The sequence below is a fragment of the Micromys minutus genome (genome assembly GCF_963924665.1).
Source record: "Micromys minutus genome assembly, chromosome: 21".
Classification (NCBI taxonomy): domain Eukaryota; kingdom Metazoa; phylum Chordata; class Mammalia; order Rodentia; family Muridae; genus Micromys; species Micromys minutus.
In genome coordinates, this window is record NC_137956.1 from 6,393,692 (window position 1) to 6,412,179 (window position 18,488).

At 40.2% G+C, this 18,488-nt stretch overlaps 1 protein-coding gene across 2 annotated transcripts in view; it reads left to right on the forward strand.

Annotated features, from left to right (window-relative positions):
- Nucleotides 1-18,488, forward strand: part of NEDD4 (NEDD4 E3 ubiquitin protein ligase) — a 75,024-nt gene that overhangs the window by 17,737 nt on the left and 38,799 nt on the right. The window contains exon 6 of one of the 2 annotated variants that reach the window (XM_080934028.1): nucleotides 3,762-3,815. In XM_080934028.1, coding sequence (XP_080790154.1) covers nucleotides 3,762-3,815 — 54 coding nt within the window. Of the gene's footprint in view, nucleotides 1-3,761; nucleotides 3,816-12,080; nucleotides 13,559-18,488 lie in introns of those variants that run through there. The other variant, XM_080934027.1, reaches the window with a different exon arrangement.

Genomic DNA, 18,488 nt, shown 5'->3' on the forward strand with positions numbered 1-18,488 from the left:
TCTCTTTAGCATTTCCTTGATGGCTAAGAATGTCTCGAACGCTTTCAAATATATATTGGCCATGTGTTTCTTCTTTGGCAGTCAGTCTTCTTTCTGATTGAAGGAGTTGATTCTTTTAGAGTTTAATTTTTGGTGCGCTTTATATGTGTGAGGTATTGGTGTCCATCTGACATGTGGCTGGCAAACATTTTTCCCACTCTGCAGGTTTCCTTCACTCTGGCTTTTGTTTTTCTGTACACAAACTTAAATTTTATATAATCCCATTTGTTGTAATTGTTATCTTTATTAGCACCAGAAAATTCTTGCCTATATTTGCATCTTAACGTATGTTCCCTGGCAGTTTTAACATTCCAGAGTTTACATTATGGTCTTTGGATTTTGAATTGATTTTGTGTAAGATAGGGGATAAGAGTTTCATTCTTCTTTGGAAGTCCACCAGGGTTAAAGCAGCAGTGTCTTCTCCACAGTTTAGACAAAAATGGGTCTGCTGTTGGGTCCTTTACCGCCATGCCTGCCTTGGTGTTACTAGTATGGTGCTTTGTTTTGTTACTATATATCATTCTTCCTTCTGCTAAGGATGTTATATTGTTCTACTAAACAGTGATATAGCTGTTTGAAGTCTTCTTATTTCCATGTGAATTTTAGGATTTTTTTCTAGTTCTGTGAAGAATTTCATTGGAGTTTTGATAGGAATTAGATTGATTTTGAAGTTTGCTTTTGGTAATAGCCATTTTCATGATATTAAATCTAGTCTCTGGAAGATTTTTTTTCTCTATTTTTGTATTCTGTAATGGCGTCAGTATCTTGAACTTTTCATTGGAGGGGTTTTCACCTCATGTATTTAAATTTTTTTGTTAGATTTATTTATTTTATGTGGATGAGTGTTTTTCTAACATGTATGCATGTAAAGCACATGTGTGCTTGGTACTTCTAGATGTAAAAAGAAGGCCTTGGATCTCCTGGAGCTGATGGTGATCTACCATGTGTACAGGTGCAATTGCTTTCTTTTGCTCCATTGGTTTCTGTTTTGTTTTAATTTTTTTGCTGGGCAAGTATTACTGGTGTGTAGAAAAAGTAGTGGTGTTTGCACATTGATTGTGTAGGTACTGCTTTGCTAAAGGTGTTAATTAGATTTTATGAATCTTCTGGCGGAGTCTTTAGGGCCTTTTGAGTAAAGGATCGATCAGTCATCTGCATGTGCAGTAGCCGCAATCAGACTTCTATTTGTGACCTTTTCTTTGTTCCTCTTACTGTGGAGCTGAGACTTCTAGCACTCAATTGACTAAGCATGGAGAGTGGGTCCCTTGTCTCCCTGAAGACTGTTTGTTGTGACAGCCTTTATTATGTTCGGGTATGTTTTTCCTACTCCTAGTTTGTTCACAGAACCTTGCCAGAGGCCTTTCTGCATTGGTTGAGAGATTTCTACCCTTAGGTCTATTTTATGTTCTGATTAAGCTCTCATTCATATGCACACGTTGATCCAAGCTTGCATTTCTGGAATAAAACCGGGTGTACTCTTAAGTTTGGCTTACAGGAATTTAGTGAGGTTTGTGGGGGGGTGTAAAATCTATATGCATCAGGGAAATCGGTCTATAGCTTTGTTTTTCCTTAGTTTGGATTTGGGTTTTGGTTTTGTAGTCATTAGTGTTCCTTTCCTTTCTATTGTATAGAACAGATTGAGGGCCACTGACAATCACTTTCTTTAAAGGTTTTTCTGAATCCATCAGTGGATCTGACTTGGATCTTCTTTGGGTGACTTCATTACAGCTTTAGTCTTGATGATTATGGGGCTTTTTTTTTAATAAAACAACTAATTCCAGTTTATTGTTGGACATTGTTTCACACATACATCAAACAGCCCCCCCCCCCAAAAAAAGCAACTTCATAGACAAAAAAGAAAAAAGGAAAAATCTTTTTATCTTTTTAACCATTTCATACAAACCAACTACTTATAGTAGAGCTAGGTACGTACACAAAAAAATTTACTGGGATGCTCAGAATAAGATTTTTTTTTGTTGTTGTTGTTGGTTTTGTTTTCTGTTTTTTTTTCTTTTTTTCTCTCCTTTGAGATTATAATAAACATGGTCACACCACAAGTAAAGTCTGAAGTAGGACCGAAAACGCTCTGAAGTCTGGTTCGGTCACCCATTATCATTAAAAATGGCTGACCTGGCTGACCGCTAACAATATGTACAAAAATATAAAATGTAAATAGAAAATACAAACAAAATTTCCCCTTAAAGTATTTTTAAGAAGAAGAGCAGGGCCTGGGAAGTTCTGGTTCTTTTTTCACCCCATGTTGCCAATTCATGTTGTGGTTTTGGTGGGGTGGTGGAGAGCGCATGTTATCTGTGGGTGGCACTGCCATTGTGGGCGGGCAGGGCCTCCTTCTCTACTCAAAGGTGACCACGTTTAAATTCTGAGATGGGAGGTGGAGGGCGAGCAGGTCACGGTGCGTAAGGTTAGCTTTTCCTCTTGCTGTCTAATCATCCTCATCAGTCTTCTGCTTCTTGGTGTCAACATCATCATCATCTCCGAGCTTACCCGTAGGAGCCTCAGCTCATCATCTCCATCCTCTTCCTCGCCGTCACCTTCCTCCTCCTCTTCTTCCTCCCTACCTTCTTCCTCTTCTTCATCTACCTCATTGTCAGCCTCCTGCCCCCCCCAATTTTCCTCTGAACCATTCTTTAGCTATGATTTCTGATGATCTAGTCATTTAAGTTATAAAATGAAAAAAAACTTTGCATGATTTCTGTATATTAACTGTATAAACATTCAGAGACTAAAGTTCATAGCTTTCATTGCCATTGATATTTTATACAATGAAACTGCATTCTGAGGTCAGTACCTTCCTTAAATCAGATACAAAGAGAAAAATCCCGAAGAATGGTTGTGTGTGTGTGTGTGTATGCGCTTGTGCGCGTATGCATGCATGTATACAGATGTGTGATGGTGCATGAAGCACTCTTTTTTTTTTTTTTTTTTTCTTTTACTTTCTTTTTTTTTTTTTTTTTTTTGTAGAAGGGGCTCCTTAATTTCAGTATTGTGTCCTTTGGCTGCTGTGATGGTTATCTTTAATTGTTAACTCGATGCAGTCTAAAGTCACTTGGGAAGAGAGTCTCAGTGAAGGTGTATCTGAATTGGGCTGTCTTGTTGGCATGACTGTAGGGGGCTGCGTTGGTTATTAATTAATGTAAGAATATTTGGCATTATCTCCTACGAAGGAGATCGTAGATTGTATAAGTGGAATGCTTAGGTCTTCACAGTTGCATAGCACGTACTGCAGCCATGGAGGTACCCCACTAAACCCCTTCCTAAATATATTTTTTGTTTGCTTTGTGTGGGACTTGCTATGAGTACCAGGCTAGCCTGGAACTCACAGAGAACTGCCTGCCTCTGATTCCAGAATTTTGGGATTAAAGACATGTGCTATCACTCCCTGCCTAAATATATTTTTATGTAACATCTTTAACCTTTGGTATTTTAAAACAATAGTTTCCTTTATGTTTGATATTAAGTAGATTTTAACTACTGAACTATTTCTGCAAAAGTGTAAGACATTAGCTTTGAGAAGTACTCCATATTGTTGCAATGACAAAAAGTGTTTGAATAAGGTTAATTATTGGTGACATGAGTCTAGCCTATTGTTTGTGCGATTGATCTGCATAACCGGGTCAGTAAGTTGCTCATTTTGAAGATGTTTCTTGGCATCTACAAGTGCATGTTTATGTTTTTAAAGAAAGGTCATTTCTTTCCCTTAGGTCCTTCCACAGCAGCACCGGATTCTTTTTGAAGTGTTTGATGAGAATCGATTGGTAAGTTACCTTACACTGCTTGAATGTGAAGGTTGCAATGATGGTGAACTTCATGAGACAGGTGGGGGATGGGTGAGGAGCCTGTGACCTGAGACTGATCTGAGAGACTTCTGAGCTACTTCTCCTTTCCTTGAGTTAACCTCCTATTTTATTCTATTCTGAAGGACCTGTCCAGGTTGTCAAGATTGTAAAGTCTCTCTCAATGCCTGTGTGATAGGAGGTGGGGGAGGGAAGCCCCTCTTTCCCTCATTTTCTATGCAATGTACTCTGAATCCTAGAATATATGCAGTTTTGTGTATTGTGTGTGTGTGTGTGTGTGTGTGTGTGTGCGTACCACAGTTCCCCACCTTCTGTCTGTGTGTGTGTCTGCGAGTTTCAGTCCTTAGGTACATCATAACTTTTGTTTTGTGACAGAGTCACATTGTCTAGGAGCCTTGCCAGATAGGCAAAGATAGCTAGCTACCTGGTTCCTGTCTGTCTTCACCTCTTCCTTATCTTTCAGTGCTATACAGTGTGTATCACTGTGCTCTTCTTTCTATGTGGGTATTAGGATCATGCTTATGAGGCAGCTCCTCTGGTTTCCCTGCCCAGTTTTAATGTCCATCTCCACTCTTGCCCAGGTTCTTCTACCAGCCTGTCCACACTGAGGGAGTGAACATCATTCACAAAGGCCAGGGCAGAGCCAAACCTCAGTGCTTTCGTTGGTTTAGTTTGGTTTTAGTTTTGAGACAGAGTCTCTCTACATATCCCTAGCTGTCTAGGAACTCACTCTGCAGATCAGGATGGCCATGAACTTGCAACAACTCTCCTACTTCTGTCTCCCGAGTGCTAAGATTACAGGCCTAAACCTCCCGGATCAGCCTGGTTTTCATTTTTATAAAATGATCATTCTGCCTTTGTTTCCTGAAAAACCTCTGGAAATTCTATAATTTTACCTCTTTAGGATGCCTTTTTAAACCTTCCCCTGAGCAGCTTACATTTATAATTTATACCTGTAGGATCTATGTGAATTGTATTACTTAGCTTTCCATCCCATTGGCAAAATTTCTGAGACCTCCCAAGGGGAAAGGCTTATTTAGCTCATGCTCTTAGTTTTAGTCCATGGGCACTTATGTTTACTTGGGGGCCTTTGATGAGTTAGAACATTGTGGAGAAGCGTCTGTTAGAACAAAACTGGTCACTTTTGTCAAGGCAAGGAAGTAGGGGTTGGAGGTGGGTCATGTTTGTAAGGAAATCCCTGTCTCCAAATCAATTAAGCTGTAAATGCATAAATGAATCCATTGATGAGATCAGAACTCCTGTGGTGCATTCTCATTCCACCTCTGAACACTTATGCTGAAGCTCAGTCAAAGCACATGAGCTTGTAGCACAATTGAGACTCAAACCCTAACACATATAAATGTAGTGTTTAGTATTCAATCCTATTTTGTTATGAAATACAAACACCAAAATAGGAATTAAGTAATTTGAATCACTCTTTGGGTGAGGGATGTTTTGAGGCTGGGTTTCTCTGTTTCTCTGGCCATTCTAGAACTTGATTTGGAGATCAGGCTGAACTTGCATTCACAGAAATTAACCGTCTTCTACCTCCTGAGTGCTGACTGAATCACTTTTTGACTAACAGGAACACTGGATGTGGAGTTGGAGAAATGGCCTAGTAGTTAAAAGTGCCTGATGTGCAATTGTGAAAACCAGAGTTTGGATTTCAGTACTAGGATGGCAAACCATGTGTCCTATGAATGCCCTGCAAATTTCTGTAACTCCTGCTTAGAGGGGAATGGATACAGGAGGATTGCTACTGCTTGCTGGTATTTAGCCCAAGCAGAGAAAACGTGACCCAAGCAAGGGGAGAGACCCTGACTTAGAGGAGTAATTGGAGAATGATAGAGGAATACACTACTTAGAGGAGTAATTGGAGAATGATAGAGGAATACACATCACAGCTTCTATTGGCTTCTGTGTATGTATCTGCATGTATATGTCAACTCACACAGACATATACACAGATAATTTTAATAGAAAACCTTTTTAAAAGAATACTGTTAACATTGCATAACTTTTTTATTTTGAAGAAATGATAATTGAATCTGGCCTGGAGACACATATTTGTAATCCTAGAATTTTGTACTGAGACTTCTAGGCCAGCTGGGCAGTCATGGCACTTGTACATATCTGTGTACAAATGCCTCAGCTGAGGCACCAGAGTATCTGCAGCCTCTGAAGACCTCTTGTGTACCCTTATCAGTAGTTTCCCCTTTTCTTCCCATTGTAGAGGCTACTTTATGTTTTCTATTTAACATTTCTTTGCTTTATAAAATATTTTTACTGTGTGTATGTGTACACGCATACATATGTATAAGTACATAGATAGTCCTAAACATATTGTTTCCTTTTGCATATTTTTAGGAGATTTGATTTATATTTTTAAAATTATGTATAAATGTGTTTCAGTTTGCCCACAGAGTACAGTGCCCATGGTGGCCAGCAGATGGCGAAAGATCCCATGGAAGTACAGTTCTAGGGGCTTAAGCTGCCTGACATGGGTGTTAGGAACTAAACTCTGGCCCTCTGCAAGAACAGCAAGAGCTCTGAATAGCTGAGCCATCTCTAACTCTCTTTTGTATATGTTTAGGTTTATGTATGCAGCACCTCTTGAGTGTTTCTGACAGGCTTTTTCCTAAGTGTTTCATTTGTGAGATTGACCCAACCTGACACCTTCTCACTGAGGCCGAGTTTTCCATCACTTGAAGGTCATAATAGCATGATTCATGTATCAACCTTCCGTGTAGCACATAGTCCACTTATTTTGAATTGCTTTTCTAAATTTATAGACATCTTTGGTCTATATTGCTGCACTATGTCTGAGGGCATCTCTAGGCTGGGAATTGGAGAACTGAATTTCTGGTAACTCTGACTTCACTCCCTGTGCAACATTCCCTGTTAGTGTTCATGTTGAAGTGGCCGCCTTCTTGATCCTTGGGTGTGGACTACGTTATTCAAGTTACTTAAATGTAATTCAGAAGGCAGGGCAGCTCCTTCTGCATTTTACCATGTCTAGTTGTTTAGTCCTTCATGGGATGGTTGTTTCTTCACTGCCAACATCGGTATTTGTCAAGCACCTTGTTTCATTAACATTTCTTGAGAATTTATGTGTGTGGTACTGTTCTGTGTTATCATGAACTCAGAGGGAAACACCTTTGGTATTAATGGTTAAACACTGCTAGATGATAAATGTGGCACTTCAGATTTTAAAGCTCACAAAAAAAGGTGTTTTCTTTGTTTCTTTTTTTTTTTTTAAATTAGGTCTTTTTTAAAAAAAGATTTATTTCTTAATTTACATGTGAGTATGCCATTTCTATCTTCAGATACACCAGAAGAGGGCATCAGATCCCATTATAGGTGGTTTCTGGGAATTGAACTCAACCTCTGGAAGAGCAATCATTGCTCTTAACACCGAGCCGTCTCTTCAGTCCCCAAGTGCTTTCTTTTTAATTTATTCGTGCGTGTGTGTGTGTGTGTGTGTGTGTGTGTGTGTGTGTGTGTGTAGCACTTGAGTGTGTAGCTGTGTGCAGTGCCCACAGTGGGTAGAAGAAGGTATTAGATCTTCCTGAGGCAGTTGTGAGCTGCCCTGCATGGGTTCTGGGAACTGAACTCTGGTTCTTCACAAGTGCATGTGCAGTCCTAACTGTCACTCCATCTCTTCAGTGCCGAAACTTAAAAATTTAAGGTAAATCCAAAGCTGTGTCTTAGTCCAGATCTAATAGATCCCATACCAAGGACTCTGGAGTTCTATTGGGGTCTTTGCTCTGATTTGGCACATTAGTGGTAACCCTAGACATATCAGAAAGCAGGACATGGAAATGCGTTCCTGTCATCCAGCTCTTGGGAAGCAGATGCAGGAAAATGTGTTTTAAGGTCATTCTCTATGCAAGGAACCATGGTGCCAGCTTGGGCTTATAGGATAGCCTGCCTTCAAAAAGTAAAATTACAAAATTAATTATTAAAATAAAAATGAGCATGTCAGTCTCAGGGGACAAGAGCTGTGAAAACACTCAGAAAAATATTTTTCTTCCCCAAGACAAGATCTCACTATTGTAGCTTTGTCTGTCCTGGAACTCATTATGTAGACCAGATTGGCCTTTAACTCACAAATGTCTTTCTGTCTTTGCCTCCCAAAGAAGTGTTGGGATTAAAGGTGTGTAATACTACACCTGGCTGTTTCTATTTAGTTTACTCCCTAGGATAGCTGAGGATGACCTTAAACATTGATCCTCTGCCTCCATCTCCCCAGTGCTGGGATTATGCATGTATGCCTCCACCTCCGGTAGACTTATGGAGTTAAAGATCAAACTTTGGCTTCTGGCATATTACACAGCAGTCTGCCAACTGAACCTCATTTCCACCCTCTGAAATTTCTTTATGAGGATACGATTTAAACTGTTTTAACATTTAACATGTTTCCTTTTTTTGTGTTGGCTATATCTGCTGTAACAATCTACATGTGTCCTGGAATAGAGCTTTCTCAGAAAGTCAATGTGAGCAGCTATCAGGGGCCAGAAAAAACTAGAGCAGTGTGGTGAGCTCTACCCACACACCTCAGCACATAAATGAAGTTCAAAAATCAGCTTGCTCTGGGGGGGCCATAGCCACTGGTCTGGCTGCCCTGCCGCAGACTTCCAGCACTATAAACATCTGTCCTTGAAACCGTGTTCTAGCAGACCTCTTCGGGAAAGAGTAAGGTAAGGAACACAAGTTAATTTTAAGTAGAACTATTTTCCAGGCATCTGGAGAATGTTTCCCTAACCATGTATTGTCTGTGCTTTTTTTTTTTTTTAAAGCTGATTTTAAGGCTTGAGGTGATAGGTGGTAGTGGTGGTCTGTGTGTTCTTAGTAGGTCTGAAACGGTCTGGATCTATGAATGAGGAAGCTGAATGAATGAATGCAGTCAGGATCTCTCTACTGGAGGCAGAGGCAGGTTCTTTGGTGGCTGTAGAGATGGCTTTGTGGTTAACAGTGGGTACAGAGGATTTGAGTTTGGCCCTCAGCATACCATGTCAAGCAGCCCACAACTGCCCATAACTCTAGTGCTAGAGGGCTCTCATGCCTCTGCGTCTTAGGACACGACACCTATTTGCATACGTTCAAACACACCTGCATAATTAAAAATATTAACAATAAGTCTTAAAAACAAGTATAATCGCATCTTTGAGAAACACGCCTTCTCTCTTGAGACCTTCAGCTGTTTGGATGAGGACTCTTCATGCTGTGGAAGGCTACTGGTTTTTATCTTTACATCTTTAAAAAAGCCCTTCAACAGTGTGTAGTTTGGAATATATTCAGACAGCCTCATGCCCTACTACTCTTGTAGTAGTTGATGTTGATGAATAGAGTTACCATAGTAGATGTTGGTGTTCCAGGTTCATCTGCAGACATTCGACACCTAGAGCTGCCCACACAGCATAAATGATCACTTTATCCTATGTAGGACATAACCTTAAGAGTCAGGATACAAACTTCCATCCCACATCTCATTGCTCTGGCTTGAGGTCGGAGTTGACACTGGCCCTGGTAACTGGTGCGTGGCTCTGCATTGCCTAAGATCTGAGCCTACAATTTGGGCTATTCAGCATTTTGGGATTTCAACACATGATTGTTTAGCCTGATTCCTCCAATTTTCAGTTATCATTGCTTGTCATCTGTCTGTAGAACTTAGAACTATTCCTTCAGAAGTAGCAGCTGAATTGCCGTTTGGTTGTATTGAGACAATATCTCATGTAGCTCAGGCTGTCCCCACACTTACCGTATATTAAATTTCTGATTCTCTTTCCAACTTCCAAATGTTGTGATTGCTGGTGTGTCACCACCACACCAGCTTTATAGCGTGCTGTGTCTTACCCAGGGCTTTCTGAATATCAAGTAAGCACTTTCTCAACTGAGTTGTATCTTCAGTCATGGGTCAACTTTAAAACAAAACAAAACAAATCCCACCATAAAATTGAGTAGTGAAGGTGGTAGCAGTGACAGCATCACCCATCACCCACCATGACCTCACCCATTCTGCCCTCCCAGCCGGGGAACTTGGTGCCTGCTTTATGTTCAGTAGGGTCAGAGGAAAGGAGGAAAAAGGAAAAAACAGCCTGGCTGTGGTCCTCACACTCTGGAAACTTAAAATCTTAATGCAGAGTTGTTTGTCAAGGAGAAAACAAGTCAGATATCCAGCATTTCTTTATATCAGTAATCAGAGATTTTCTCAGTAACTGTAAGTTTTATCCCAAGGTCTGTGTACTTAGACAATACTGATTATCTGGTTACAGTGACCCATTTAATATGGCAAACTCCAAACTTAAACCAAAAAGAAAGTTAGAAGGAAGAAACAAGGTTAGGGCTTGCCTTCGAAACAGAAAAGGGGTAATAATACAGGATTATTTACTGAAGTCTGTAAAGACATAATGAGTTATGTACTTTCTAAAGTGTAATGCCTAATTTCAGTCAAACAAATTAACAGATTCTAGTTTGTTATGGACTATTTGGTTAAAAATACTGTTAGAAAATTGGAATTAAAAACAGATCTGACTTAAGTAGCTTTCTCTTTTACACAAAGTATGACTATATGTTTTACATATTTGCTTTTACTTAGGAAGAAAAACTTAGAAAAAATACAGCCTGGGTGTAGTGCCATGTAGTGTAAATGACTCCACTATTTACTCTTTCCCTGTGAATGGGCCACTGTATACTTATTGCTGGAGTTCTTGCTATAAAATTCAGTAAGGGCTTTAAATATGCCCTAGAGTATTATTTAAAAATAAACTTGTTTCTTTCAAATAGAATACCAACCTTGGTCTGTGACATTTGGGAGAGAAATTAAAATATTAAGCTTTTATTGCCAAGTAAGCTGAAAATACAGTAAAGGTTATGTAAACACAAATCAGAAATATATCTATATATACAGAAAATCACCACCTCTGAAGGACAGGCAGTCTACTGTTCTCTGCTGTGAGAGTTTTATCAGTGCTCATAATTCTACCCCAAATGCTGTGCTAGTGGGCAAAAATGTAAACAAGGGCCTATTTATTTATATTATAAAATATGTGGTGTGGTTTGTGTTTCTTTACGGGTATCTAACAGCTGCGTGGGTTGTCTTAAAGCACCAGCAGAGGCCAGCAGAGGACGCTTGGAGAACAGAATTGCCATTGAGATATGTTTATTTGATGTGTTAGGTCCTTTTTAGGCTTCTCTACTTACCACAACACTCTCTTCAAGTGAATGAATTGCACACAGTGGAATAAAATATCCAATGTGTTCAGACTATATTGGGGTGTAGCTTTTCTGTCTAATCTGCATATATTTTTAATGGAATATTTGCCCAGGCTCTTTCTTGGCAGGATTCTTATAGTCAAAATATAAACGGCATCATTTAAAGACTGTACTACTTGGCTGCAAAAAGCCTTAAAATTACAGGACAAAATGGTTGATGACTGCTTTTTCTCAGCCTGTGTGTGTGTGTGTTTTTTTTTTTTTTTTTTTAATTTCTCCTTGAAGTTATTTGGTGTTTACAACAGTGTTTTTAGGCTCATTTTGTAGTTCAGGCTGTCAGCTTTCATTTTCATATTTGTGCTTTATTAAAATATTTATTTGTTTAATTTAACAGTAAGGTTTTATGCCCCTTTGGCTGTTAGCATTTACTTATTTCTTAACAAATATTACAGTCCATATTCTCTGCATTAACAAACCTGACTAAATCCCTCAGTATGGCCACTATTTGGAAATTCAATCTTCAATATGATACTCAATCACACGGGTTTTATTTGTACCCACTTCCTGTAATCCTATAGCGTTCGGTGGAAATATCAGTGGTCAGGATCACTGGGGAAAGGCACTGAGATTTCGGGAGTTAAATATTCATTTTGTAGGGCTGGGCTGGAAAACTGGGTTTCCCGTTGAAATGCAAGGAGCTCGTTGTTCTTGCGTTACTCATTCATGCAGATTGGCAAAGGTATAATTGAAACAAGGTTGTTTGAGTCAGGGCTGCAGCTGAGCTCAGCTTAAAGGGAGCTGGAAATCAAGTGCTTTGTCAGTGAAGGCTTTCTGACTACCAGCGATTCTAGACACTTGGAAAATGTCAATCTCGGGCACGGGTCGTCCTTTTCTATGAAATCTGGAATCTCATGTTTTCCTGAGGTTAAAGACGCCTCCTGAGCAGCTTTTTTTCACACCACCGATGGTTTTTGCTCTGGATGCAGCACAGCTGCTGCTAGCCTGTCTACAGACAGAGCTTTGTTTGACTCAGCCCTGAACATGCTCGGAAATGAGAACAAATGGCACAGAGTTTACGATTGCACTTCGCAGCCAGAAGAAGCAAGACTTACCCTCTGTCGGAACTCTCTGGAGATGACTTGGATACCCACGTTCACACACACGGCAAGAGGCCACCCCGGATCTCAGTGGCCAGCGTGGTTCAAATGAGGCTGACCCCCAGACAGGCGCCACTGTCTCCATGGGTAGAGCATAGATCCTCTGAAAGTACTAACAAAAAGAGCAGCTGCCTGCAGATCTCACTGCAGCCCAGGTACGGAGGGTGCCTTCCATCCAGCACTGTAGTGGCTGATAGGGTCGATCCTTCCTTTACCTGTGCTTTAAAGGATGGTGTTTTCAGCAGTGCTGGAGTTGACAGTGAGCTGTACAATGGCAGCCTCTGTAACTTATCAGCCAGTGACAATGGGTCTTACAGCAGCAATGGCAGTGACTGTGGGTCTTGTGCAAGCCTCACAAGTGGAGGCTCTTACACAGGCAGTGCTGTTAGCGACAGTAGTGGTTATGAGACCTTTTTCAGTGGAAATTTACCTTCTGACAACGCCTCCAACAGAAGCGTGCCAGTCAGCACTACTCCTCGTGAAGTTATGTGCAGAAGTCCCAGTAGGCTTCCCTTTGCCCAGGAGGACCTGGATCATGGAGTAGAGATTATGAAACTGCCGGTGAGCAAGAATGCAAAGGTTCCACTGAAGCGATGCACATCTTTGGTCATTTTCCCCAGGAGTCCTTCAAACACTCCACCAGCATCCCCGACAAGAAGAGGTGCCTACCAGACCTCACACCAGTTCATTGTATCTCCTACTGAAACTGCACACCATGAAGATGGAACTGGCACCAAAGGCTTTCTGTCGACAGCTGTCAACGGGCTTCGATTATCTAAAATGGTTTGTAGTCCTGGAGAAGTCAGAGATGTACGGCCCCTCCACACCAAGGGCTCGTTGCAAAAGAAAGTCATCATTTCAGATAATAGGCCCAAGCAAACTGTCTGTAAGAAGTTGCCAGAAGGATTTTCCTGTGTTTCGGTGCAACTGACCCAACAAAAACCAACAATGCCAGATTGTGCAAACACACGTGGTGGCTGCACATCAGAGAGGTTAGAACTTCAGCTCCAGTCTGATTTGGACCGTGGCATGCTCAAACAGAGGGCATCCCCTTGTTTACCAACTGCACCAGACATGGATTATCATTTAAACATCTGTGGAGAGTTGGAAAGACCAAATTTACAGATAAGCAGAGGTCATGCTGCTTTACAAAGAAGCGTTTCACTGGGTGGAACATACCAGAATATTTCCTGTTTATCCAGCCTGAAGCACAATTGTTCAAAAGGGGGACCATCTCAGTTGCTCATAAAGTTTGCATCTGGGGATGATGGTAAAGTCGATAGTTTCTGGAGAGAGAGAGACTTGACAAATGAACTGTCCAGTGCCTGTAAGGTAAGAATCTCTGGTCTTGCAAGATACTTTCTGGAATTGTTAGTTATACTGATTATAATCGAGTATAACAATATCTGCTCCTTTCTGTGGTCCTTAGTGGGGAAATATTTAGAAAGCATCAATTTGATATTTGTAAAACTCTTTATTTCACCAGTGGATAAACTTTTAAAAAACAAAAACAAAAAAACAAAACAAGAAAAACCAAGACAATAAAAACCTTTCTTGGTCATTTAAATCCTAAAATTCTTCCAGAACCGGCTGGGTCTTATAACACTAGATCCTGGGTTATGCTTTCTCAAACGGCTCCCTTTGTTCTTCTTACCTTACCTTCAGAAATCGAATTTTCTTCTCCCTCTTAAAACGCATGCATGCATTTGTAAGATTGCTGGTTAAAAAAGGGGGGGGCTATTGAGCGTTTTAAGCAGAGGAAAAATAAATGGGTTTTTCATTTGCATACACCCTAGCCACAGGAATGCTGTTTCCACCCTATTTTTCTTGAGTTACCAGTGAATTCCACCTCCCAAAATGTAACTCCCTTTTTCAGCAGTATTGATTTCTAAGTTTTATGTGTTTGAATTGGCTTAAACTTACTAGGTAGTTTCTATAATTTTCTATTTACTACATTAGTTTGTTGTTCTGACAGTGTTGCTTTATTTTATTAGTAATTTAACTCTTAAAGATCTTAGCCAGGTTGGCTTTTTATGTATTTTGGCCTTATCACAGCATTTAAAATCTTTTAAACTAAAGTAGCCTTTAAAATGTCTGTATTTGGAAGGTCTTGCTGAATGCTGGGAAATTTGTTTTTCTGACGACATTAGCTCTAGATTGACAACGCATAGGTTTATTTTTTTTTTTCTCTCTCTTTTTTTCTATTGGAGGACCTTACCTCTTTTTATGATACCCAGTGTTAGGGGGAAATTCCGGATAATGTCTAGACAGATGGAATTAGAAGATTAGGTAATTGTGCTTTTTTTCCTCTCTTGAAATCTGGCAAAATACAATCACTGTACTCTATGCAGCTACTTCACTGAGGATAGGAAAGATTCAAATTCTGATCTGTGTTTTAGAATTATTCATTCCGCTTGCAAAATTCTTCTAAAACAGTTTTTCAAACATTACAATCGGCTTAACTCTCTTCCCGAAAACCACCATACTAAAAAGTGGGGCATGCTGGGGTCTTGAAGCAACATTAGTAATCTGCCGGTTCAGTCAACAATTCTGTCGATGTTAAGTACAGACTCCACATTCAAAGCAACCTAAGAAGTTATCAACCTGAAGAGAATTACAGAAATAGCAGTAACAGTTGTTATTGTGGTAACATTATTATTTGTCTCTGATGCTTTCCAAAGGGGCACTTAAAATGTATCCAGTGAAATACAAACTAAGTGCATTTAATTTACATGGCTAAGGCCTTTAAACTTCCTAGCAAACAGTAATACTGCTTTGTAACTCTTTTGGTTGTGAAAGAATATAGAAGGTGCCATTTGTCTGAGATCTTTAAATTGTTCTTCAACATGTTTTAAACAATTACCTTGTAAAAATAGTATAAGGGTTATATATACTGTCTACTGTGTCTAAATTAATTTCACTTATAAATGGAAAAGTAAGTGCTTATGCTAATGTGGCCACAGTAATGACATTTTAGAAGCAATGCCATGTTTATCAATAATACATTAATTATAGTGGTTTATTGTAACTCACTTATAAATAAACAGCTCCCAAAATATTTCTCATGTCTCCAGTTAGTCTGGGTTCCCGTTGAGATACGCTGAGTCTGCATTCACATTTAACAAGTTGATACTGGAGTCGCTCTTGGTAATGTCAGCTATCTGTACTGCGTGGCAGTGAAATCAGATAACAGCTTTGGTCAGACCCTGGTGAGGCAGACAGGTCTCAAGTCTCTTCTGTGTTTGGCTGCGAGCTCCCTGCAGCCTAGTGTTGAGTTTACAGCTCTCTTATAATCCCAGCTTGTAAATGACTAATGTTTAATGTCTACCAAAAACTTTTTACCTGTTTCAAGACACAGGCTGTCCTCTGTGCTTACAGCTGAGGCTGAAAATGGGCTCCTGAAACCTGCCTCTTGGTGTCTATTTCAGCTGTACTAAAAAAACAACCTTTTGGGGTTTTTTTGTGGGTGTTTGTGTGCATTTCAAATGCAGTACTGTGTAGGTAAAGATATGGTGGCCTTTGCTCTGTCTGGAGAAGTTGGCGTTTCATTGATGAGTATGGTAGTTTGTCAGTTTATGGAGCCAAGGAGATGGACACAGTTCTTTCTGACTATAATACTGGACTTTCTAACGTCTGTAGTTCACTTGCTTATTATTATTGGTTCACCTTTTCCTGTATGTTTGTTCTAAATCTCATTTGTTAGGTTATTGGGGTGCTGGGAGGTTCCATTGCTTTGAGCTCGACCCTGACTTGGCTGTGCCTCCTTCTACCATCCAGTTCTGTTCTGCTTCCTGCTCCTTGTCTAGTACTTAGCCCTAGATAAGCATATTGCTTAAGACTAAAGGAGCAGATCATAAAATATTTATGTCTTAATTATTATAGTCACCATTAATCTCAAGATTAATGACACAATTCAGCAATTTTTAAAACAGTTCTTTACAAGATCAGTTTTAAATATTTGAATATTTTAGCATTTATTATTTTTTGAGAATTTTATATTTTATGTTATTTAATGGACATTATCTAAGACATTAAGTCTATCTTGAATGACACTTAATCTTTCCTATTTAACAGAACACATAAATAAATGTCAACACTGGAACTGTGATCCAGCAATGTACATGACCAGTTTTAGAAATTTGCATCTCCCCAAAAATGTGTGTGTGTACATAGATATACATATATATTTTTGTAGAACTGAATAATTATAATGACTTCAGAGGTATTTGGGTCCTGGCTTATTTGCTTGGTGAGAGTATGTATTCTCTGTCAGTATGTCATTTCTAATTAATTTAGCATATATTTCAATATTTGGGCACTGAGAATAATAGATAGGTAACATAAAATCTTTATTTAGAGGAGCAGCATCATTCTAGTAACAGAGACAGTAAAAAAGTAAATATGTCAACAATGAATGTGTGATAGGCTGAGGTGGACAGTTGTGTGAGAAAAACACGTGGCGTAGGTTTTCTTCCGGTGGGTCAGAAGCCTTCACTGAGGTGGCAGGTGACACTCGAATTGGTCCTGGTAAGTGAACTGAAGTTTCCCAGAAAAGTCCAGGTGGGTATTTCAGGCCATGAATTCTCCTCAACACTGTTTATATTTGGGGCCAGATAATTTTTTGTGGGGTGGGGCTGTCCTGTGCGCTCTAGGGTGATGAGCAGAGAGCCTGGTCATTGTACACTAGATGCCAGTTGCACGCACCAGCAGAGTGCCAGTCAGAAATGGCTCCAGGCCTTGCCACATATCCTCTTGGGCAAGTTGCCCCCTGGTAAGAATTGCTACTTTAGGCAGAAGTCGTGGTGTATGAAGGCCTGAAATGTGCAAGAGCCTTATGTTGTAAGTCACTCAGTGTGACTCAGTGAGAGCTTCAGAAGGTATGGGAGGACACGATGCTTGGTTTGGAGTTGCAATAGACCTGTCTCTTCATTCTTTATGTCCTATTAACAGACAACACTCAGTAAATAGACATTTTTATGTTATTTAAATAATTGTGTGTGTCTGTATGTCTGTGGTAGTTATGTGTTTGTGAGTTTTAAGTGTCCTGAGACCAGATATCTCAAACCCCCAGGAGCTGGACTTACAGGCTGTTGCAAGCCATCGATCTTCTGTATGAGTGGTACATACTCTTTAACTACTGAGCCATCTTTCTAGACCCATCAACACTGATGTCCTGAAGTAAGGTAGGGAGTGCAGGAGGTGGGGCCAGTCCGAGTGGTACGGGCACAGAGAATCCCTGGTGCTGCTGCAGGAACAGGGGGCAGGTGAGCTCAGAGATGAGCTAGAATCTTCACCAATAAGGAGTGTGCTCAAAGCCTCAGTAATGATCAACTCATCTGGGCCAGGCTTACATGAAACACAATGGGGACCACTAATTATGAGGACGGGTGAAAAGATAAAAGGGAGACCCAGTGAGCTAATGGACTGGCCAGGAGAGCTTGGTGACATGCAGGTAAGGAAGGGCCAGAAGGAAGCATGTAATAAAAGCTTATTGATGACTTCAACAAAAGTCAGCTAGGAAAAACCCCAGGGTTACAGCCCACGTTGAAATAATAAAATAGCCAGAACAGCCGCACAGATACCTCACACAGTGAGTACAGTGCCGTGTAGACAGTATGGTTAATGACTGTCACAGAGAAGACTCAGTATTTTTGTGATTTAAGATGAAATAAGATAAACTCCACTCTACAAAGAAAGTTCTGTCTTCCCCAGGAATGGGAGGGCAGGGTTCTCTGCCCTTCACCTTGGCTCCTTAGATGGGAAATCGTGGGTGGTAAAACCCAGACTGGATGCTGTCAGTGTGTGAGGGAACAGAAAACTGTAGGTGGGAACTCAGGACAACCGTGCATAGCCACAATTCCTCTTTAAGAATATCATACTTTATTACTATTTTGAGAATTTTATGTACACATATAGTATGTTTTGATCATAATCACCCCTTACTCCTCTCTTCAACTCCTTCCAGAACCACTTTTACCCCCCTTCCCCCTCCCAACTTTGAATCTTTTTTTTTTTATAGCCCACTGATTCCATGGGTGTTGGCCATCCACTGGGTGTGAACAACATTGCTTTGGTTTTCTCAGTCTCTCATCTGACACCAAAAGTAAAATAGAGCGACAGGATGGCTCAGCAGGTGAAGGCACTTGCTGCTGACCTGAGTTTAATCCCTGACACCCGAAAGGTAGAAGGAGAGAACTAACTCCCACAAGTGTGCTCTGACCTCCACATATTGCACTGTGGCACACTTTTGTGTGTGCATATG